General features: G+C 46.0%; 1 protein-coding gene across 4 annotated transcripts in view; it reads right to left on the bottom strand.

The window, feature by feature from the left end:
- The window catches only part of PEMT (phosphatidylethanolamine N-methyltransferase), a 92,453-nt gene that overhangs the window by 4,340 nt on the left and 63,785 nt on the right, over positions 1-24,328 (bottom strand). For all 4 annotated transcript variants that reach the window (XM_074965105.1, XM_074965103.1, XM_074965102.1 and 1 more), the window contains 2 exons: positions 16,211-16,322; positions 1,332-1,406 (listed from right to left, as the gene is read on the bottom strand). In XM_074965105.1, the coding sequence (XP_074821206.1) occupies positions 1,332-1,406; positions 16,211-16,322 (187 nt within the window). The remainder of the gene's footprint in view (positions 1-1,331; positions 1,407-16,210; positions 16,323-24,328) is intronic.

Here is a 24,328-nt window from a genome sequence, read left to right as displayed (position 1 = left end):
CCAGGGTGTGAATGCAGCTTTACGCCCCCGGCACCCCCCGCCGGTGCTTTGCAAAGGTGCCCCTCGCTGCCTCCGGGGAGGCTGCCAGCTCCCTCTGCAGCAGGCTCAATAATGTCCTGCTACAGCTACCGCTGATGTGTGCAAAGGGGGAATGGACAATGACAGCTAGAGACGAGACTTGGAGGTCTTCAAAATCCATCCAGCTTTAATGACAGCTCCTAGGACCACCCACCCTGGGAAATACCCAGAATCCCTGACTGCGGGGAGGCAAGAGGCTCACCCCGTAGGGAGACAAATGAGACTGGTTCCAAGTGCAGAGCCTGGGCTAAGTTCTCAGGGGCACTGCATTGCACTGCAGGCATATTCCTGCCCTAAAGCCTGCTGTCCAGTCCCAGAAGGATCACCCCAGGGGAATGGTGATCCTCTGGTGGCACAGAGTGGGCACAAGGGCTCCTGCGCAACCCTCTCCTGACTGCTAGTGTAGCTTGGGAAGCAGGGTGTGGCCAAAATACGATCATGGGCTATGCAAACCCTGGGCTTTTCAGCCTCTTTGGAACACTAGCTGCTGACATAAATGAGAGCAGTCCTCAAGGCTGCTCTAACCTGGTGCAGGCGGACTGGCTCTGCCCAGAGCCGCAGCAGGATGAGGGCCGCACAGAGGTGAGCTCTAAGCCTCCTTTGTGTGCACGTGCTCTGGCTCAAGCTGTGGGCAATATGGCCAAAGGAGGATCCAGCCCTTAAAATCTATCCTTGCTCCCCTTCAAGACAAACATGAAAGTAAAGAAAAATGAACAATCAAGTGAGAAACAAAACTTCAGGGCACTAAGCCCCTCACTTTTCAGGCTCTCTTTTATTCCTCAGAAGCAAACGCCCAACCTCCCACTTTCATCCTTTGCAGATCATCTTTAAGGGCATTTGAAATACGTGTCACTGCTAAAGTACAATTGATGTCTCTGGTGGATATCCCAGGCAGCCACATTCAGCATGTGCCTGGAGAGTGCAGTGCAAAAGACCAGAAGAACCCATAAAAGGAATTACAGAATGCAAACTAGGGTTTGCAGTGCACCGTCAGGATACCCACTCTCCGCCTGTGGACTTCTTTATTGTCGTTGCCATGTAAATTCAAGACAGAGACAGCCATTAAAAATACCTAGTCTCCTTTTTCCTTAGGCGCCGTCTTAAAACCTAAATCTGTCCATTACCAAGGGGATTGGGAAAAAAATAAACAAACATTCTTTTTCTCCATGATGGGCTAACTGGAATAACTGCTCCACTGGGACTCTGGCTTTGTCTCTAATTATTTTATCGTGTGCTCTTGAAAAGCTACTCACCCCTCATACAGCACTGCAATCATATAAGAAACCGCCACTACAGCTGTCAGTAAAAGGCCAGCTGGGCTCGCATGCCTGTTTTCAAAAGAGAGAAGCGAAAGATCAGGTAAGTCAATGGCCTTATGTAACATGGGTTAGTAAGTGAAATGGGATGATGTACTCCATGAGAGCATGCCCGTCTTAAATAAACAATGGGCAAGCGTTATTGTTTTGTATTGAATGCAAACTTCGACAGATTTCCGAGTAGCAGCCGTGTTAGTCTGTATCCGCAAAAAGAACAGGAGTCCTTGTGGCACCTCAGAGACTAACATTTATTAGAGCATAAGCTTTCGTGGGCTACAGCTCACTTCATTGGATGCATCGGATGTCACTTGGCAAAGGTTATTTCCTGACCAGCTTCTTTCAGGTAAGCTAACTATGTCTGTGCTGACAGCGCTGCTACTTGGAAGATAAATCCTGAGATTATAAGGCCATGTAAGAGCTGAAAACTCCGTTACATAAGACTGTGGCATGGAGCCCCGGAAAAATAAAGGAAATGGCTGACGCGCACAGACCCATGAGGGAAGAAGCTCCTGGGAGATGAAATACTTGTTAGTACAATGACGGCCAGACCAACCTAAGGACATTTGCTCCCAAGGATGGTGACTTCTGCTTTGATGGGATTGAAATACCTAACTGAAATGGTTAGGACACAGGCTGATGGCACAAGCGTAACATAGGACACCCAGGGCCTTTCTAAACACTCTATTGTGTGGCTCTATTCAAGCAGTTACAATAAACGGTCATGAATTAGGAAGGTCCCATTCAGTCACTTAGAATGGGATTTTCCAAAGCACCTATGTGACTTAGGTGCTCAAGTCCCACTGAAAGGAACAAAGGCATGTGTGTTCCTAAACCACTTAGGCACATTTGAAATTCCCATCCCTAACCTCTCTGTGCCTCAGCCTTGCCCGTTTAGATTGTAAGCTCTTCAGGGCAGGGACCGTCTCTCATTATGTGTCCATACAACCCCAGCACAAAGGGGTTCTGATCTGAGTCTAGATGCTACAGCAAAACACTTAAATAATAATAAAAGCAGAACCTCGATTTTACGAAAACCAGTCTTACAAATGACTAGTTGTCTGGGCCATTTTTCCTGAAAAAGAAAAAAGAAATCACATCACGAATGTGATGCTGATGAAGAACAAGTCAAAATCCTTTCACGTCCTGATGCCTTATTGGAAATCGCTTTGCAGTGGTATGAAGGACAAGGAGAAACTGATGCTATGCACCGTACATACTGTAATTCCATGGTGCAGTAATTCAAAAAACCCTCTCCACTGGGACTCAGATTGTCTTTAAGTATTTTATCCTCTGCTCTTGAAAAGCTGTTCACCACTCATACAGCATTGCAATCACGCTACAGCTGGCAGCTGTAATTTTGAGATGTTACATGTTACAACCTTTTTGATTTGATGAGCGCCTCACTCCCCAGTGAGTCAAATAAGGGTTCTACGGTCATATCTTGTCTGAGTGGGGCGGGGGGGGGGAGGAGGGGGAGAGCGTGTTTAAAGATGCTGTAGTTCTGAGGAATTTCAATCAGCCAGCTTGCCACAAAACCCCTGATCAAAGAAAGCCCAACAAGGTTAGATTCTAGCTGCTCCTATCTGCCCTAACGAAATGGATGATCATATTCTGCTGGGTTCCAACATTACTGTTTGGGATTCATCTCTTCTTTCATTACAATTGCTGCATCATGAAACTTCACATCTCCTGGCAACTAGCAATCTTATTAGGATAACTGACAGAGGTGATCACAGGCCAGGGAGTTGTAAACAGGCTATTTCAAAATCCATTTAAGTGGAGACAGATCAGTCAACCAACTTTGTTCCATTAAATTGAAGGAGCAAAGTAGGCTTCACAAGGGGACCAGCTGGCTTTGATAGATCCCCCTACTGCCACTTACTTCTTTCTTATGCCCATCAAAATGGATCATGTAGGTACTGTACAGCCAGATGAACCTCACCTCCAAATCCGCCCACCCAAGAGTTTCAACCTATTGAAAACTAACGAACCAAACAAGCAAAAATCCTATTGGTCCCCCATCAAATAAAGGCTGATGTGTATTACAGAAGAGACAGCAGTGAATCATGGGATTCTTTCTAGCAGCTAAATCACATGTGTATGAGGGCAGATTAGAGGCACACTGCCACCACCCACATAAATTGCACGAGTATTCTTAAAGGATGTGAGACCTGATCTGGATAGATGGTGAGCTCTTTGGGGTTGGGAGCTTAGCTTCTGACTTGTCTGTAAAGCTCCTAGCTGTTTTTGGTACTACCGTAATGACGAAGTAACGTTTCACATGCAATATTCTGCAGTTCCATCAGGGACCGGAAAGCTGTGACTAACTGCTGGGAAAGTCCAGTGGTGGGCATGAAAAAGGCCAGATCATCAGCTGGTGTACATCAGCATAGCATCACTCTGGTGCTTTATAGCCCCTGGGGATCTGCCCCAAAGCTCAACCTGAGTCATCCAACAATGCTTCCCAAAGTAAATGGCTCATCCGTCTGGTTCTCCTCCAACACCGCTTGAATTTAAACACGGGTGTTCGGAACTTTTTGTTTACCCTCAGTTTACCAGTGGGGAGCCTGTTCTTCTAGACAGCTCAGCTCCGGCCGGCATGCTGTGCATTCTACCGTTCAAGGGTGTTGTGAGCTTTGGTTTCTTGTAGTGAGGTACATTTAGTGAACGGGGACCAAGAAATGATTGTGTTTGTGTTTAAATCCATTTAGAAATGTTTTAGTTAAAGGAGAATGGCTCATCCATCTGGTTCTCCTCCAACACCGCTTGAATTTAAACACAGGTGTTCGGAACTTTTTGTTTACCCTCAGTTTACCAGTGGGGAGCCTGTTCTTCTAGACAGCTCAGCTCCGGCCGGCATGCTGCGGATTCTACCGTTCAAGGGTGTTGTGAGCTTTGGTTTCTTATAGTGAGGTACATTTAGTGAACGGGGACCAAGAAATGATTGTGTTTGTGTTTAAATCCATTTAGAAATGTTTTAGTTAAAGGTGAACATGGCCAATTTCCCCCTTCCGGCTCGAGCTGAGCTTTGTCCTTCAGAAGTGGGTCACCATGCAGAGATAAATGAATGAATGACGTTCATAGCAGCACCTGATAGTATCCAGTTATTGTAATATTAGATTGTAGAGATGCACATTCAATTCAAACAAGCAAAGCTGGGTACAGCAGACACCCAGCCCATGAAAGGAGGTGCGGGATTTTTTTTTTTTAAATATTGGGATCATAGACAGTGAGGCAAGAGAGTTGGAACTGAACTATTCCAGTCACCTCCTGATCCAAAAAAGATTTCACTGCACGTAGTGAACGGCAGCAGTCTAATCTGTGACTGGTTACTTGAACCCAGGACTTAAATGAGACAACGGATGAAAGGCCAGGCCCTTTGAATCAATGGGAGTTTTGCTGCTGACTTCCAGGGTGGGCAGGATTTCACCTATAGGTATGTCTACGCTACAATCAAGGCGTGACTGCAGCATGTGTAGATATATCCAAGCTAACTGTGAGCGATCAAGCTTGAATAACCATCGATGGGAAGCCTTGGGAACACAGGTGCTACAATGGGCTAGCCACTCAAGTACAAACCCAGGGCCCTGGGGGGGCTTGTACAACCCGTGCTGCCACGTTTTCACTGCTATTGTCATTTGAGCGAGCTAGATTGAAACTAGCTTGGGGCTGCCTACATGTGCTGTGCTCATAGGCGCCGACTCCATGGGTGCTCCGGGGCTGGAGCACCCATGGGGAAAAATTAGTGGGTGCTCCCCAGCGCCTCCACCTTCTCCGCAAGGGCACCGCGTGCCTGCTTTTCCCCCCTCCCTCCCAATGCTTGCTGCCGCGAAACAGCGCAAGCGCTGGGCGGGAGGGGGCAGGAGGGGGAACGCGGCCTGCTCAGGAGAGGAGGCGGGGCTGGGGATTTGGGGAGGGGGTCCAATAGGGGCAGGGAGGGGAGTTGGGGTGGGGACTTTGGGGGAAGGGGTTGGCACGGGGGCAGGGCACGAGCACCCACTGGCGCCATGAGAAGTTGGCGCCTATAGATGCAGTCACAGTTCTGACTGCAGTGTCGACACGCCCTCAGCGTGGTAACACTCAACACTGTAGGCTGGCTGAGGTGTTCAAAATAGGGTGGCTAACGTTAGGCTCCCAAGTCCACATTTAGGCACCTAAATCAGTTAACAAGTGGCAGCTGCTGGGTGCGTGGCCCTATTAATGATCAAGCCACAGATTTAGGTGCTGAAAGAGGGATTTAGGGGGCTAAATTCTGGCCCCCCACTTTTGAAAAATCACAGCCTCGGTGTCAATCAGTTTGGGAGTAAGACAGCTGCTGCGTCCACCAAAACTATTCTTCATGGTTGTCAGAGCGAGGTCCCGTCTCTTCTCCGTCGGGAAAGACGCCACACTCGACTGCGTGTACGAGGCGCTATTTTTGTATCTGAGAGCACGGCAGACGTCAGGGAGAAGAAGAATCAAAAGCAAGGTGGGGAAGAGCTCCCACCACTTCTCCATCTCACGTTAGAGACTGTCCAATGGCTGCCCGGGGCAGTCTATAAAACCAGAGTTATGAATAGTCAAACAGCCTCTGCACCCCACTTGCTGTTCAGGGCTGAAGAGACAAGGCACTACAAGTGTAATTTACTCATCTCCAGCCTTGAATATATTTTCCTCCTTGTTGACTGTGCAGACAAGTGGCAATTGCTCCCTTCTTGTTAATTAAAGAAAAAAAAAAAAGGGTCACGAAAGCAATTTGCCTGGCAAGTGTTCGTGCATAGAATCTGCAGAAAGACTGTTCTCAGAGAGACTGACAGGGACGGTGGGCAAACCAGGATCGCACAGGATGTCAGCATGACAGCTGCCTTCTTGGCTAACAAACCAGGGATTGAACCGGGGACTTCCAGAGCTAAAAGCACGAGCTGCTGCAGCTAGAGTTTAAGAGGCCAGGCTTCACAGACTTGTATCCTCTGCAGATCGGGCACAATGGGGGGCCGGTAACACACACTCACCAATGGGCGAGGTGTGCACGCTTTCCTTGTCATGCCTAGAAACACGCCTGCCTTTCCAGAAAGGCCTGTCTTATGGAGGAGGTCAGACGTAGGCCATGTCTACACTACTGAGTCCTGCTGGGTCGCTCAGGGGCATGAAGAGCTGTGAGCTCTGACCGATATCACTGTGCTGGCAGAAGTCCCATGGGCACATGTAGTTATACTAGCAAACTTTGCCGGTGTAGCTTGTTTCGTTTGGAGGGGGTGGGGGCGGGACTGCCAGGATACCTGCATCCACCCTAGGAGTGCTTTGCCAGGCTAGTATGGTGGTACTCCTCTACTGGTCAAGTGTCCTAGTGTAGACAGGGCCCCCATGATCACAACGGTCCCTTCTGGCCTTAAAAATCTATGAAAAGCACGAGTCTCGGGGCTCAAGTCTCAGCCCCAGCAAAGCCACGAGTTCATTTATTGAACTATGACTGAGACACATGCTGGACACCACCCCAAACACAGTACGGTATGAAGAGGGAAAGGAGAGCTTTTGGCATCTGAGAAGAGGGAGGTGGCTCCAGCCCCAGGGGCCATCTTGTAAGGCCCGGAGAAGAGATGAGATGAAGACAGCAGTTAGAGAGGTGATTGGGGAGAGTGAGGTTAGGAGGAAAGTTGGGGAGTGAAGTGCAGAAAGCAGACACACATCCAAAATACGGGGCTTCCCAAGACCTCGCTAACCGTCTATCTGGGCATTCATACCATGCCCATCACCATGGCATCTGACCGCCTGCCTGGGAGCACAGCTGCAGACTCAGCAGTCAGACAGATTCAGGACTGAATTTACAATGGTGGCCCGAAGTTCTAGTGGCGGGAAGGGTAGTTCTCCAGCAGGTTGGACAGACACCCCAATGCTGCATCCAGATTGGTCAGCTGCAGCCACAGGAGGCTCTGGGCTTGTCTACAGGAACATTTAGGTGGTGGTAAGCTGGGGCGTGAATTGACCCTGCTCTAGCCAGCCATGCACTAACTGTCTGTGGGCACTCTGCTGACGCACATTAAGAGTTTGTTAATGTGCTTTGATCTAGTCCTGTTTCAAAGAAAACAAAATCAAAGCACATTAACAAACTCTTAATGCACTTTAGCAGGGTTCACGTGGATAGTTAGTGAGCAGCAGGCTAGTGTGGGGTAGATTCACTCCCCATCTTGCCGCGACCTACTTGTTCCTGTAGACAAGCTCTCTGTCTCTAGCCCCATGCCCAGAATCACCTCCTCTCTAATAATGCCCTGGGGGAATGAAGAGGATCTTGCAATTCTGACTGCAAACCCTGCTAATGCACTGGGCTGTAACCAGGTCTAGCCCATTCTTGATTGCTAGAGATACAGATTGATTTCCGGTTTCAGAGTAGCAGCCGTGTTAGTCTGTATTCGCAAAAAGAAAAGGAGTACTTGTGGCACCTTAGAGACTAACCAATTTATTTGAGCATGAGCTTTCGTGAGCTACAGCTCACTTCATCCGATGATGATTATGTGGCAGCTTCCCCACCCCTCAACCCCATATTAACACATGCTTGTTCAGGTCTCCTTATTGATTCATATCAGAGAGAACAAATTTACATGATCATTTGTTGACAGTGAGAGCTCTAATTGTATCATTTGGCCGCAGTTCCAGCACTGATTTACAAGGCTTGTTACCAGGTGTTAAAACATTTCCCTTTAAAGGATACACAAAACATTCCCTAAATAATTAACACTTCATTTAGGTGGCTGCTTGACTCAGGCATGGAAAAGCTACAATGTGGAAGTTACACATTTCCTATTGAAAGCGTTAACAGATTTAGTGGTAACAGAAGGGTGAGAACCTATAAATATAGGTAGTATGTTTTGGCTTTAGCATGACCATGGCTTCTGTAATGTAGGGATTGTCACTTGAGTCCCTACGCTGGACTGTACCAACCTAATGTACTTAGAGTAGCAGCCATGTTAGTCTGTATTCGCAAAAAAAAAAAGGAGTACTTGTGGCACCTTAAAGACTAACACATTTATTTGAGCATAAGTTTTCGTGAGCTACAGCTTGTGAGCTGTGTAGCTCACGAAAGCTTATGCTCAAATAAATGTGTTAGTCTCTAAGGTGCCACAAGTACTCCTTTTCTTTTTGCTAATGTACTTAGGATACTTTTCGAGCCACTGATTATCAGCAGTAACAAGACTTGTTGGTTTGAGCAACTTTAGAAAGAAAGCTAATTGACAATACTTAAAAAAAAAAAATCAAATCAAGTCAGTCAGTCTCACCTCAGTCCCTGGAAAAATCACGGAGCAGGTCCTCAAGGAATCAATTCTGAAGCACTTAGAGGAGAGGAAAGTGATCAGGAACAGTCAGCATGGATTCATCAAGGGCAAGTCATGCCTGACTAATCTAATTGCCTTCTATGACGAGATAACTGGCTCTGTGGATGAGGGAAAACCAGTGGACGTGTTGTTCCTTGACTTTAGCAAAGCTTTTGACATGGTCTCCCACAGTATTCTTGCGAGCAAGTTAAAGAAGTATGGGTTGGATGAATGGACTATAAGGTGGATAGAAAGTTGGCAAGATTGTCGGGCTCAACTGGTAGTGATCAATGGCTCCATGTCTAGTTGGCAGCCGGTATCAAGTGGAGTGCCCCAAGGGTTGGTCCTTGGGCCAGTTTTGTTCAATATCTTCATAAATGATCTGGAGGATGGTGTGGATTGCACCCTCAGCAAGTTTGCAGATGACACTAAACTGGGAGGAGAGGCAGATACGCTGGAGGGTAGGGCCTGGATACAGAGGGACCTAGACAAATTAGAGGACTGGGCCAAAAGAAATCTGATGAGGTTCAACAAGGACAAGTGCAGAGTCCTGCACTTAGGACTGAAGAATCCCATGCACCGCTACAGACTAGGGACCGAATGGCTAGGCAGCAGTTCTGCAGAAAAGGACCTAGGGGTTACCGTGGACGAGAAGCTGGATATGAGTCAACAGTGTGCCCTTGTTGCCAAGAAGGCCAATGGCATTTTGGGATGTATAAGTAGGGGCATTGCCAGCAGATCGAGGGACGTGATCGTTCCCCTCTATTCGACATTGGTGAGGCCTCATCTGGAGTACTGTGTCCAGTTTTGGGCCCCACACTACAAGAAGGATGTGGAAAAATTGGAAAGAGTCCAGCAGAGGGCAACAAAAATGATTAGGGGACTGGAACACATGACTTATGAGGAGAGGCTGAGGGAACTGGGATTGTTTAGTCTGCGGAAGAGAAGAATGAGGGGGGATTTGATAGCTGTTTTCAACTACCTGAAAGGGGGTTCCAAAGAGGATGGCTCTAGTCTGTTCTCAGTGGTAGCAGATGACAGAACAAGGAGTAATGGTCTCAAGTTGCAGTGGGGGAGGTTTAGGTTGGATATTAGGAAAAACTTTTTCGCTAGGAGGGTGGTGAAGCACTGGAATGGGTAGGGAGGTAGTGGAATCTCCTTCCTTAGAAGTTTTTAAGGTCAGGCTTGACAAAGCCCTGGCTGGGATGATTTAGCTGGGGATTGGTCCTGCTTTGAGCAGGGGGTGGGACTAGATGACCTCCTGAGGTCCCTTCCAACCCTGATATTCTATGATTCTAAGCAGACTCTGCTAATCAGTGTATTGTACAGCTGGGCAAAACTTTTCAGATTAAACTTTTTCCCCCCAGAAAAATGCAGAGTCAGGTCAACTGAAAGATTTTGCAAATTTGTGTCAAATTGTTTCAATACAAAAAAAAAAAACTAACGAACCAAACAAGCAAAAATCCTCCAAAAATCTAAATGACTTTTCATTCTGACTTTTGGAAACCAAACGTTTCAATTTTTCACCTTTTTGTTTCAAAATTTCCTTTCGTTTTAGAAAAAAAGAAACTTGGTTGGACAAAATGATTTGTTTGACACACAATTTTTTTTTTCCAGTTTGCAGGGAAAAAATTATCTTTTTTTGTTTGGAGTACAACTCCCCGCCCCCCCCCCGCCCCCGATAGAACAAGTGCACCCCAAAGAAAGGCTACAAAGACACCGACTGCCCTTCTTATGGGGAAGTGGCTGGCTGCCAACAGTTTTCTTTAAATGATTTTGCACACGGGGAAGAGCAACTGCTGCCTGGCCTCAAATTTCATGGCAATCTCACTGAGTCCCACTGACTCCTCCAGGCGTCTGAGTCAACGTTCCTGTGAAAACAGACTATTTCAGCCCTATTCCCGTCATGTGTACTTCAGGACGCAGGTAAAATCAGCCTCTACCTCTTCCATTGCAGGACTCTGCTACAGCAGCATTAGACAGCTAATCTTGTCTGGGTCCTTCCGCACATGCTGCCAGTGTCCATTATACAAGGCACTGGTGAGACCTCACCTGGAATACTGTGTGCAGTTCTGGTCTCCCATGTTTAAGAAGGATGAATTCAAACTGGAACAGGTACAGAGAAGGGCTACTAGGATGATCCAAGGAATGGAAAACCTGTCCTATGAAAGGAGACTCAAGGAGCTTGGCTTGTTTAGCCTAACTAAAAGAAGGTTGAGGGGAGATAGGATTGCTCTCTATAAATATATCAGAGGGATAAATACCGGAGAGGGAGAGGAATTATTTAAGCTCAGTACCAATGTGGACACAAGAACAAATGGATATAAACTGGTCATTGGGAAGTTTAGACTTCAAATTAGACGAAGGTTTCTAACCATCAGAGGAGTGAAGTTCTGGAACAGCCTTCCAAGGGAAGCAGTGGGGCAAAACCTATCTGGCTTTAAGATTAGACTCGATAAGTTTATGGAGGAGATAGTATGATGGGATAACATGATTTTCGCAATTAATTGATCTTTAAATATTCATGGTAAATAGGCCCAATGGCCTGTGATGGGATGGGATCTGAGTTACTATAGAAAATTCTTTCCTGGGTATCTGGCTGGTGAATCGTGCCCATATGCTCAGGGTTTAGCTGATTGCCATATTTGGGGTCGGGAAGGAATTTTCCTCCAGGGCAGATTGGAAGAGGCCCTGGAGGTTTTTCGCCTTTCTCTGTAGCATGAGGCATGGGTCACTTGCTGGAGAATTCTCTGCTCCTTGAAGTCTTTAAACCACGATTTGAGGACTTCAATAGCTCAGACATAGGTGAGAGGTTTTTCACAGGAGTGGGTGGGTGGGTGAGATTCTGTGGCCTGCGTTGTGCAGAAGGTTCGACTAGATGATCGTAATGGTCCCTTCTGACCTTAATATCTATGAATCTAAGTGTCCATAACCCTCCTAGCTGGGAGAAGAACCAGAGCCAATACCAGTGTTTTAATGTATTGCAGATAGCCTGGCTGGCAAGAGGATGTTCTTAGAAAAACATGGCCAGTATCTATCCTCATCCCAAGCCTCTACCTGAGAGAGTGGGCACAAAATGCCAGCATCCACCTATCTAGGCAGGCCAGGCTGAGGAGTCGAAATAGAGCTGGTGGGAATTTTTCAACAAAACGGTTGGAAAAGGCCAGTTTGTCCAAACCAAAACTTTATGCAGGACTGTAGGAGTTTCTTGGGTCCAAGACAGTATTTCTGGTCAAAACCCTAGAACAGCCACTTGCCCAGAGTTAGGGCACTCCCCTGGTATGTAGGCGATTGGGACTTAATCCCCCAGTCTCCTATCACCCAGGTGAGTGCCCGGAGCAATGGGCTGTTCTGGGGGTCTCTCTCTCTCCATGGAAAATATCAGGAGGTCTCAGTTTTATCCCAGTGTAGAACAGGAATAAGTTTAGAAATAACAAAAGTATTTTGCAGGAGGGGAAGTCAGCTCCTGCCCAGCTCAAAGCCAGAGAGCCCCATGCCAACTCCCAAGGGAAGGTCAGTTTGCATTGCAATCGAAGAGCTAGCTCTGAGAGGCAGTGACTGGGGCTCTCAACTGGGAATCAGGAGGCTGGGGTCTATTTCCAGCTCTGCTGCAGGATCTTGGGGAAGTCACCTGTCTTCCCTTTGCCCGTTTTCCTTTGTGCGTTGCATCGGTTTAGACTGAAAGCTTTTGGGATATGGACTCAATTTGATTCCTGTGCCTCTCTACAGTACCTAGCACAATGGAGGCCTGCTCAGAGTTTGGCCGCTAAGCACCCCTGTCATGAGAATAATAATGAAGGTCTCTTGCACAGCAACCCTTTGCTACAGATACCTCAAAAACTTGAAAGGAGGTCCTAGGAGAAGACAACAATCCAAAGATGGCCAGGTCTGTGTATGTAACAAGGACAGAGGGTAACGTAGACCCTTCCCATGGCGAAGATGATTGTATTTCATGCAATGGGTTTGCACATCTTCAGAGACACCATAATCAGCACAAAACGGAGGGGACATTTGTACAGGGCTTTTTGCCCTCATCCTTCAGTTTTCTGCAGAGCCTTCTACTCAAAGGGCCAAATCTTCCAAGGGCCTCCCCTTCTGCACACAGGTTATCTGCATGTTCCCATTTGTGTGTGCAAATCTTCATGGGCTGTGCAAATCAGATACCTGTATTTCAAAAAGCCTGACGGTAGGGTGACCAGATGTCCCGATTTTATAGGAATGGTCCTGATGTTTGGGGCTCCGTCTTATATAGGCGTCTATTACCCCCCACCCCCTGTCCCGATTTTTCACACTTGCTATCTGGTCACTCTACCTGATGGGCATGTGCATTTTGCTTACACAGATCGCTACAGTCGCCCTCTGAGGCTGCTTTGAAAGCTGGCATCCCAAAAAACCTAAAAAAACCTAGAAAAGGCCTCTGGGCCTGTCATGCTGCCTTTTTGGAGTGTTAATTCTATTTAGACTTTTCACTCCCCGTCTCTCCCAAACGCTCTGAGAAGCCACTGGGTTAACTGAGGGCCTTGGCTTCCAAGTCCCTCTGAAATGATTTCCATTTCAATGGATGGACTGGGAGACATAATTTAGTGTGTGCCCAACTGGTGTCACGCCAACAGGCCTCACGCCAACAGGCCTGTTAACTGCTGCTATGTCTCTAGGCTCCTCTTTGGATCCACACAGATAATGCCTGCCATTTCTCCAGCCTTCAGAGAGATTCCTTGTACCAGCCGTGAAAGCCTCCACCCACACAGCTCTGTCCTGTGCCTGCTTCCATTTACTCCTCCAGGATACGCTGCATGGCTCTGTTGGTGCCTTATCCATCTTTATTTTATGGAGTCATTAAGAAGCATCAGCAGCTCATCATACTTCCCATTTAGCAGCTAATTAAAAGAGCAGAAACTGTAACCGAGAAAGAAGGCTTGTGTGAGTTTGTGGGGGAGAAGGGGATGCGTCATACGACTGGATACTGTCGCTTTCTCAGAATTAAGGGCCTGAACTCGCTGGAAGATATGCTGCCAATCATCCACGACACACCTCGAAAAATCATCTACAACTCAGGCACTCATAAATACAGTCTGTTTTATGTGACAAACACTGCATGTATGATCAAGCCCTTAGTCTTCAGGATCCAGTGGGCCACCTTTTAAAGAACAGACGATAGGATAATTAACCACTACAAAATATTTTTGGGAAGGTGAGGCATCTCCCTACACCTCTGTTTAACACTCAGAGATTTCGAAGGCCTTGTATGCACTAAAAGCAACTGGTTTTAAATTCCTTCCTCCCCTAGTAAATCATTTATAGGGGCAGCCTTTTCAGATAGCCCTCAAGCAAACTACTGCGACCACTTAGCAATGGGACTGCTCTCACTGCGTAAGTAAAGCATGTGCGTAACTGGAGAATCGAGGCCTGTACTGCTGAGAATCAAGCTCGGTAACATACAAAAAAATCAGAGACTGCTCTCTGCTTCTGACAGAGGACGACCCTAGAGATGGAGCCGGGGCTTCAGTAGCTCTGCAAAGTCTGATTCGTTTCTTAAGAGACCCGGAAATGTTTATGTTGATTTTAAAAAGCCTCTTTACAGCTGAGCTCTCCTCTGGACTCTGTCATGTGGCTCTCCCCTGCATCCTTTGCATGGGCTGCTCCCACCAGCGGCATCTGGGCTGCGTCTTGCTGTTGGAGCTCCTACCAGCGCTGGCTCTGTTGTATCTTCTGCACCTGGTCCCCCTTGCAAGCTCCCGCCAACCTAATTTCCATTGCATTGCGTGCACTGATCCCGTACGCGGAACTCTCACCAACAACATCCTCACTGCATCACCTGTGGAGAGCGCTCTCTCTGACACCATCTCCAGGACACAGTCTTCACTCTTTTGAGACCCAAACCATGTCCCATCAATTTCAACAGGAGTTGGATTAGCCCCTTCTGGGCAGAGCTCTCCCCGACCTCAGTGGGCAGTCCAGGTGCAAAATGTACAGTAGGGAAGCACCCAGGAGAGAAGACTTGTAACTGAGTTACACCAGTACAATATTCATTAAAGGCAGAAAATGAAGAAACAGGGCTTTATATAGTCATAAAATCACCAAATTAGTTTCTATTTTGTCGTACTCCTGCGTGGCAGGTACAGTAACAAATAATAAATAGCTTGTGATGTTGTATGGATCTGAGTTCCCAATATAACTTGTGGTGATTGTTGTTTGCTACTGGGCAAGTAAAATTAAACACAATATTACACAAAAACCACTTCAAACTTAGAATACAGCACAGAGCATATTGTTCATTAGTTGCCAGACCACATACTATTCATTTTTCTCCCAATCAGTCTATTAAACTTTGTTATGCTACCCAAGGAGTGTTCTTGCAAGGTTCCCATAGTCCTCCAGTCTTTTTCCTTTTTAAAGGTAATTATTGGACCATACTGATTCTCAGTGTCCATTTCTTAGTTTCTGTAGAGTTACACCAGGAATACATTTGGCCCTGGATGTTGATTTTTCCATTCTGCAGAGCTGGCCAAGGACTCCACGCTGCAGAAGATCATATGCCAAGATCAGAATTGTCTTTCTAGAATGTGGAGAGTATTTATTTTGTTCAAATTAGTGCTAAACATATCCGCAGGTGACGAGTGATTTACGTGATTGTGGGATAATACTCGGCAAATTAAAATCCAGAATGCATGGCACTTTCCCTACACTACCAGATTGTCCCCACAGTTCAGAACATTTAGAGAACTTCCCTGTCGCGAGCTTTTACCTTTGCCACCTCTCCAGGAGGTTCTGAGTAACTTTAATGAGCCACCTCCACATCGTCACTCCCCAGAAACGACTCAGGAAATAGTTCCACCACCTTCACGTGTAATACACCCGCCCGGCGTGGGCGCTCATGTCTCCCCCTAGTGGCTGGCCACGATGCCTAGAGCCGCCTACGGGGTCCTGGGACAATCCCACCCTGAAGGAGTTCTCCTCTGTCTCCAGAGATAGTCCATTGTGCTCCTGGTAGGAATACTGCTGTCAGTTCCAGCCCCACAAGACTGCAGCTGGCACAAAAGCAATCCAGAATTGCAAGGCAGGATGGCTCCAGGCGGGCCTCCTCACACTTCTCATGGTTTTTCTGAGGAGCACAATGCAGGCCTAGCTAATGTTTGCTGCCTCCTGCATCATACATGCTCAACAGCTAGGAACTCCAAGGACGTGGTGTGTGGGGCATTGTCTCAGTGGACCTCCTAGCCCTCTCCGGAGAGATCCTTCCCTGCTTCTTACATGAGTGAAAGAGTCCTCACATCCTTCCCTACTCCTCCCTGAGTATCAGCAACAGGACAAGGCAGGATTTCACTTACACACCGAGGAGAGTGTAATAACCAAGTGGCACTTATGAGCCAACTCCCGCAAAGCGGCAAATGCCCTCCCCAGCTAACCTGGCCAGCACATCACAAGCTCAGCCCTAAATTAGACCCAGTGAACACTGCCACTGACTCTAGAGAATGACGAAAGAACAGGGTGAAGAGGCTGTGGCCCACGACTGCCCAGAGCTGTACTCACATGATGGACCAGCCGAGGTAGCAGGCAGTGCTTCCCCAGTACATGGGATTGTCCATTACATTAAAAGGGAAGCTTGTCACTTTCTCCTCCTTCAGGATGCCGAAGTAATCGCCTGTGAACAATAAAAAGAGTTTAGTGTTAAATACTGATCAAGCACCCCGGAGGGTCACTGGGACGCAGCAGGGGCTCAAGGACAGCTGGGTCATTACATACCTCACTAGTCTAAGCTACCTGGGATCTCTCCTTTCCACTCTGCTGCCTTCTCTGTACAGCCCTTACTCAGCACACATGCTGCTCAGTTTTTCATCTCCACTCTAACATCACAATGCACTGAGCTGGTATTTTTTTTTTTGATAGGGGAAAGAGGCACTGGGGTTTCCTCTGCAATCCCTTTTTTGTCCTTGTCAGGCCAAAGAGGGTTGGAATTGGAAAAGGGTCAGAAAAGGGCAACAAAAATAATTAGGGGTATGGAACAGCTTCCGTATGAGGAGAGATTAGTAAGACTGGGACTTTTCAGCTTGGAAAAGAGATGACTAAGGGGAGATAAAATCATGACTATAAAATCATGACTGGTTTGGAGAAAGTAGATAAGGAAGTGTTATTTACTCCTCCTCATAACACACGAACTAGGGGTCACCAAATTAAATTAATAGGCAGCAGGTTTAAAACAAACAAAAGGAAGTATTTTTTCACACAACACATAATCAACTTGTGGGAACTCCTTGCCAGAGGATGTTGTGAAGGCCAAGATTATAACAGGGTTAAAAAAAGAACTAGATAAGTTCCTGGAGGATAGGTCCATCGATGACTATTAGCCAGGATGGGCAGGAATGGTGTCCCTAGCCTGTGTTTGCCAGAAGCTGGGAATGGGCGACAGGGGATCGATCACTTGATGATTACCTGTTCTGGTCACTCCCTCTGGGGCACCTGGCATTGGCTACTGTTGGAAGACAGGATACTAAGCTAGATGGATCTTTGGTCTGACCCAGTATTGCTGTTCTTATGTCCAAGCCCTCTAGGTTGTTTTTTATATTATATATATATTCCCAACATTTATAGGTTTAAGAATAGCATCTGCAGTGACACTATGTGGGATGAAAACCACAAGAGCAACTAATATTTAGGCTTCAAGGAATCACCAGCTCCAGGTCAGGAAGAACTTGATCCCCTTGACACAACAACGCAGAATAGAATGTTTTACGAGAATTGTCAGTTCCTATGAAGGATGTGGTATTAGTCACTGCCAGAGACATGGTCAGTGCTTAGACAGAATGATGGTAAAATACCTTAGAAATGTGATGAATAGATAGACAGAAAGAACAAGTCCAGATGAACCACTGAACTCTTCTGATATGGCAATATCTGTGGTTTTTATATCACTAAACATCACATCTTCATAACATCTAGAAATTAATCATTATAAAAGTGCATTAACAACCCTCAGCGATGTATTTTATTTCCTGCTGTTTATATGCCAGAAAATTAATGGACTAACTTTTCTCCTCTGAAGACTTGGTTACAATGGTCTCAGATGAGTCCTGTCTGGATATTTAGCCACCCCACAATGTCATCACACAATGTGACTGCATTTGCTCATGAGGGTCACCTGAACGGGAACAGTACTGGAACTGCAGGTCAGTTTTTAGGTACATTGGTGACTATCATGGTGGGGGGCAGGACAAGAGAGAATTCTGTGGCTCAGGCTCCATCTTAGGGTTTTATATTGCCACTCATCACTGGAATACCTGATGTGTATTGACTATGCATGAGTGCAGGGAAGCCTACAATGTACCTGTCCTACTTAGGGCTTAGCAGGCTCTTACTTTCATAAGCCACTACAATTCATGAAGTTCACAAAGAAAACTCAACGCTCTACGTTCCATTTTGTCCTTGATCAGAGCTGTAATACAGCGTTCTTAGGGCTTTCCTTGCAAGCATCTACCATACGCTTTTCAATGCCATTGCACAACGGATGCATTGGGCCAAATCATGCTGGATGTAACTCCATGAAAGCGCCTCAAACCCGAACTGCAGCACCTCCCGATCCAGTCAGCAGCAGGTGAGCGCTGATATATCGATCTTACACCGCTATCTTATGGTGACTCATTCATATCGCTTTGAAAACAGACTGGAAAGAAAATGGCATGCAAAGCAAAGCTTGAACTGCTTTTAAATTTTATTTTGGGATACAGAAGGGAATGCAGGGTTGTCGGACCTTAAAGTGTGTGTGGGGGGGTGGGGGGGGGAATATTTGTTGTATATATGGAAGCTCTGAAGAACATAATCTCCTAGAAAGAAATCCATTGTTACTTGGCTCCAGAGAAGTGGGACAGAGAGATAATCCACCAACAGTGAAGTAGAATCAAAAGTTTCAACTTGCATCAAGTGCAGACTGCAATATGGGTTATAGCAAGATCTCTGCTTGGAGTGAATGAAGGACTAAATGAAAAAATGATTTCAGGGTAAGGGGCTTGTCTCCCCCCAGGAAATTGACTGGAATAGTTATTGCAGAATAGCTTCCCATGTGGACCCTATTTCAGAATAAAAACTACTTTTTTCTGGATTAGCACACTGCCAAGACTCCAGGTGGGAAGCTATTCCACTATAGCTATTCTGGTCAATTTCCCCATGTAGAGAAGGCCTAAGAGGGCTGGACAGTACATGGCAGCCTGTCTAATCATACATTGACCTCGGGCATATCCCAGAAGCTTTAATGTAGGAATCAGTCAGATTTTAGAACAGGTATCTGAAATGCTTTGGTGGTTCTACCTCCAACACATCTCTCCTCATTCAGGGCCCTGATATAGGAGGAGATGTCACTCCTACATGGCTTAATTTGCAAAACAAAATAAGCATATTAAGGCACAATTAAGCTTCGGAGGCTGGTCATCAGGGCAGAAAAGCAACATTGTTAATCAGAATAAAACAGGCCAGAGCATGATTAGACCTGGGAGTCAGGACTCCTGTGTCTTATTCCCAGTGAAAAGAAAAGAAAAGAAAAGGAGTACTTGTGGCACCTTAGAGAATAACAAATTTATTTGAGCATAAGCTTTCGTGAGCTACAGCTCACTTCATCGGATGCATAAATTTATTAGTCTCTAAGGTGCCAAAAGTACTCCTTTTCTTTTTGCGAATACAGACTAACACGGCTGCTACTCTGAAACCTGTCATTATTCCCAGTGCTGTCATCAACTTGCTCTGAGACCTTTGGCAAGGCGCTTAATCTCTGTGCTTTATACATGCTTCCATACCTCCCAAGAGTGCAGTGGGCTTAATGTACGTTTGTAAAGTGCTTGGAGATCTGCAGATAAAAAGCACTATAGGAGGGCAAGCCATTATCATTATTATTATTGTTATTACATGGATCATCCTGCATTTTCCTTGGCCTCACACAGTGCAAAACATTTGCTTCCAAGATTATATAGCTCCTGTCCAATTAGACCAGGCTTGCTGGCTTTGGTTATATGCGACTAAGTGTAATAATTGCCTGGTACAAATGTTATACATTTGAGCTGTTCTCTTAGTTGCTTGGCAATCTTCTTCTGAGTCACTTCTATAGACTGTGTTGAAATGCTCCAGGCTTCACCACAAATACCACTGACACCGTATGTCCTGCTACATATATGCCATGGACTCAGTCTCACAGCCAATTCCTGCACCTTCTTCAGGGTGTATCCATGTGCCAAATATTTTTTTATCCTCCTGTCTTTGTGTTTGTCTGTCAATGCCACCATTCATTGCACAATGTTAGCTCCTCTAAGGCTCAACGGCAAAAAAATTCACCTATCTTGCTGGCATTGGCTTATTGGTGGAGTTATGCCTTGTTGGGGCTTCAGTGCATAGATCTCCAGGGAGGCAAATGCTCCATTAATTAGCGAATCCCTGTTCCAAACAAACACACACGCAGCAGCCCCATGAGTTTGTGGAGCCTGTTATTAACATTCCTCAGGCCATCACCACTACTCAGTGGGATCTCTGACCTAAATCATCACAGTTAAAAAACAAAAGGAACACTACACTAAATCATCTTGAATACCTTTCTTCAAAAGCAAGCCAAGTCCTAGGAAAAACAAACTGGCATTCACTTTGGCCAGCCTGAATGCTGACATCCTGCAGCAAAAAATACCACAGGTGTGGCTTTTAAAATATAAGAACATAAGAATGGCCATACTGGATCAGACCAATGGTCCATGTAGCCCAATATCCTGTCTCTCACAGTGGCTAGTGCTAGAGACTTCAGAGGGAATGAACAGAACAGGGCAATTATCAAGTGATCTATCCCGTCATCTAGTCCCAGCATCTGGACATTGGAGATTTAGGGACACCCAGAACATGGGATTGTGTCCCTGACTACGTTGGCTAATAGCCATTGATGGACCTATTCTCCAGGAGTTTATCTAATTCTTTTTTGAACCTGGTTATACTTTTGGCCTTCACAACATCGCCTGGCAATGAGTTCCACAGGTTGACTGTGCATTGTATAAAGTACTTCCTTTTGTTTATTTTAAACCTGCTGCCTATTAATTTCATCAGGTGACCCCTGGTTCTTGTGTTATGTGAAGGGGTAAATAACACTTCCCTAATCACTTTCTCCACACCATTCATGATTGTCTAGACCGCTGTCATATTCCCCCCTTAGTCATCTCTTTTCTAAACCTGCCTCCTTTTAGGGCCTGCAAAATTATATCCATCTTTTGTCTGGTCAGACAGCAAGGGCTGTCTTACTATGTGTACGTACAGCGCCTACCACAATGGGGCCGTGATCACAGATGGGACCTCTAGACACTATCATAGTACAGATAAGTAATAAATTGCCTGCAAATACCCACACATACAAATAAGGGGAACTAGACATCCTAGCTCTGTGAACGTGCCTTGAATCAGGGATCTCGCTCTCAGTCAACACTGGCACTCGCATCTATTTGCTCCTGCAATACATTTGTTTACTGTTGACTATTAAAGTACATTTGGGCTTCTATTAATGGAGGCAACAACATATGTCCATCCCTTGCACAACTCTGCTAAGCAAAGCATGTTATTTGTCATCGGGCCACAGCGAATCAATTCCATTGCCCTGCTTTCAAACTAATTCTTACTGCAAGAGGCTTGAAGTTTTGTGGAGAAAAGCCTCTGATCTACAGCTGAATACCTCATACAGAGGAAGGCAAAGGCAAAGAAAGCTTCTGGCAATGCCACGCTGCTTTTACTGGGAGCTTCTGGAGAAGGTAAATGCTTTTGCTGCACGGATATGTTTTATCTTTGGCAGGGACAAATCACAATGGAGATGAAGTCTGAGTATGGAGGCTAAATCAATGGCAGTGCTGATAATGGGAAGAGAGAGCATCTGCCAACCCTTGAAACAAGTAACAAACCAAAGATAGAATGTGCGCTGTGCAGAAATGAAAAACAAACCCAAGAACACTGAATGGACCATTTCAGCTAAGAAGCTTTTAGTCAATATCAGCGATGTAGCAATCTCTGCAGCCCAAAATAGCCTTTCCTGACAAAATACTGTCCTCCCTCAGCCCAGCTACACTTTACAAAAGGGGGATCAGGGGCTAAAATCTTCTATCCCAAACATCTTCCCCCCAAAAAATATATATGGGAAAGATTAACCTGGATGGCAAATGAAATTAATGAACCAAATGACATTAATAGACAGCAGGTTTAAAACAAACAAAAGGAAGTATTTTTTCACACAACACAGTCAACTTGTGGACCTGCTTGCCAGAGGATGTTGTGAAGGCCAAGATTATAACAGGGTTAAAAAAGAACTCGATAAGTTCCTGGAGGATAGGTCCATCGATGGCTATTAGCCAGGATGGGTAGGGGTGGTGTCCCTAGCCTCTTGTCAGAAGCTGGGAATGGGTGACAGGGGATGGATTATTTGATGATTACCTGTTCTGTTCATTCCCTCTGGGACAACCGGCATTGGCCACTGTCAGAAAACAGGGTACTGGGCTAGGTGGACCATTGATCTGACCCAGTATGGCCATTCTTATGGATCTCAATTTTGTAAATGGCCCTGGGTCTTGCTAATGAGCTATATTTAAACCCCAGAAATTTAGACTCAGACTGTGGGGTGTTTGGGAGCTGAATGTGCGGCTCGACTGATCTCTAGCTCAGATACTTCCCAGGTTCTAGGTAAATGTCATTTCTAAAATCTCTAATAAAATTATATCTCCCCAAGCTGGAAATCAGTTGCATTGCCTCCAAGTCCATAGGAAGCCTTCTGCTAGGGCTGTGCCAATGTTCAATGGGGCTCAGATCTCAGGTTTCACTCCAGGTTTCTCCCTTTAATGAACAATAATAGGATGGTAGAGATTACGAGGCCTGGGGGCACCGATCTGGATTGACGAAGAACTTGACTGAACCTTTTCCCAATCTCAGACTGAACTTCTCGTGGCATTTTCAGCTGGAACAATGCCAGTATTGCCTGGTCATCTCAGGGACAGATCTGGTAAGATTTCTAGACAACGGGGAGTGGAGAAGCTTTACATAACAATAAATAACCCTAGCTCTTATAAAGCACTTTTCTTCAGTAGAGATCAAAGCACATTATAAAGGAGGTAGGCACCATGTTACAGGTGGGCAAACTAAGATACAGAAGTGACTTCTCCAAGACCACCCAAGCTTGGCCACTGGCCAAGCTGGGACTAAAACCCAGGTCGGTCTCCTGCGTCCCAGTCCAGTTCTCTAACCACTAGGGAACTCTGGCTCTCCAAGCCCTGAAACCTCTGGTGGACTGTCCACTGGAGCGTCTCTTTCTCTGAGGGTGAAATTTACCCCCGTGCTGAGCGTCCGCACAAGCCTTGGGCCCCACTTGAGACTCAAGAAAGCCTCCCAAATAGGGAGCAGCCCTTTCTCAGGAAGTGGAAGGTTGGGATCTGCAGTCTTGGTTGGGGCTTTCAGCTCCTATGTTTGTAGGAAAGAATTCAAGGTGCCCATCCACTCTGTAGGGGTTATTTTGTATCTCTGTGATTCAAGAGCAGTTTAATGTATATATGTCAGGCTTTATACAGCCTCCTCTGGAAACCACCTCTGCGTTAGCTGGCTATAAAGCCCCACCACCACGGCTTCTCTGTAGAGACTAATAAGTTTCAATGTAACCCAATTGACAGCGTTTGGTCAGGTTGGGTTTACTTGAAACCACGGTCAATGCTTTCCTTGCTGGAAGGAATAATGCATAGATGGGAGACAGAGGGACTGAAAAATACACTCCTTCCTGCATGCAAAAAACCCCATTACTCATTTAAGACAACTATTCACCACTATGCATGTCAGAAAATAGGGCAAGCCGCACCGGAAGCAAACATTAAACTAGAATTCCAGCAAGTGTTTATAGCTCTGCAAATTGTTCCAATTGTGAAGGCACAATGAGGAAAGGAAATGCTGGTGAGCTGGCCCCAGTGACCGCTGAGAAGAATTATTTTGCGGGCGAGAAAGAAAATGAAGCTGCATGAACCAAAATGAACAAGCTCAACAGCCGCAAAATAGAGCCTTGAACCAACACTGCTGGGTGGAAAATTGAGTGGCACAGAAAAACTTGTTTAGGAAGAGTGACTCATTGTCATCCATAGGCTCCCACAATTTAGCCATTTCTAAGCAATTTAAAACATATTATTTAAAGAGGCCAGTTCAGAAGCTATCTGCCTAGCCAGATACTTATATGGCCCCCATCATTGTAACAGAAGACAAAAGGGACCTTGATTTTGCTGAAGGGTTGAATCCTATTCCCACACGTTTTCGAGGCCGTTGGTGTTTCAGGTTATACCAAAGCTTCCCTCTCCCTCGGATGTAATGCAATGACCTCATTCCTGCTGATCAAACACAGCCTTCCTTACCCAAAGCAAAATGTAGATCCCAACAGTGCTAGAGAATTCACCCTGCTTCTCTCTCAAAGATACAGGTGCCCAGAGTTTCAAGGAACAAGTAAAAATGCACAATCAAAAGAGAGCTCCATAACTGAGAGGAAAAATATTTCCTTGCTGTCCTGGAGTGCCATATTTTGAGTCGGGAAGGAATTTTCCCCTGGGAGACTGGCAGAGACTCTGGGGGGTTTTCGCCTTCCTCTGCAGTATGGGAGCAAGGGTCACTGGTGGGTTTAAACAAGTGTAA

Source organism: Natator depressus, chromosome 10, assembly GCF_965152275.1.
Source record: "Natator depressus isolate rNatDep1 chromosome 10, rNatDep2.hap1, whole genome shotgun sequence".
In the NCBI taxonomy this organism is placed as follows: domain Eukaryota; kingdom Metazoa; phylum Chordata; order Testudines; family Cheloniidae; genus Natator; species Natator depressus.
Note: the sequence above shows the minus strand (reverse complement) of the source record. Positions and strands in the feature narration are given on the sequence as shown.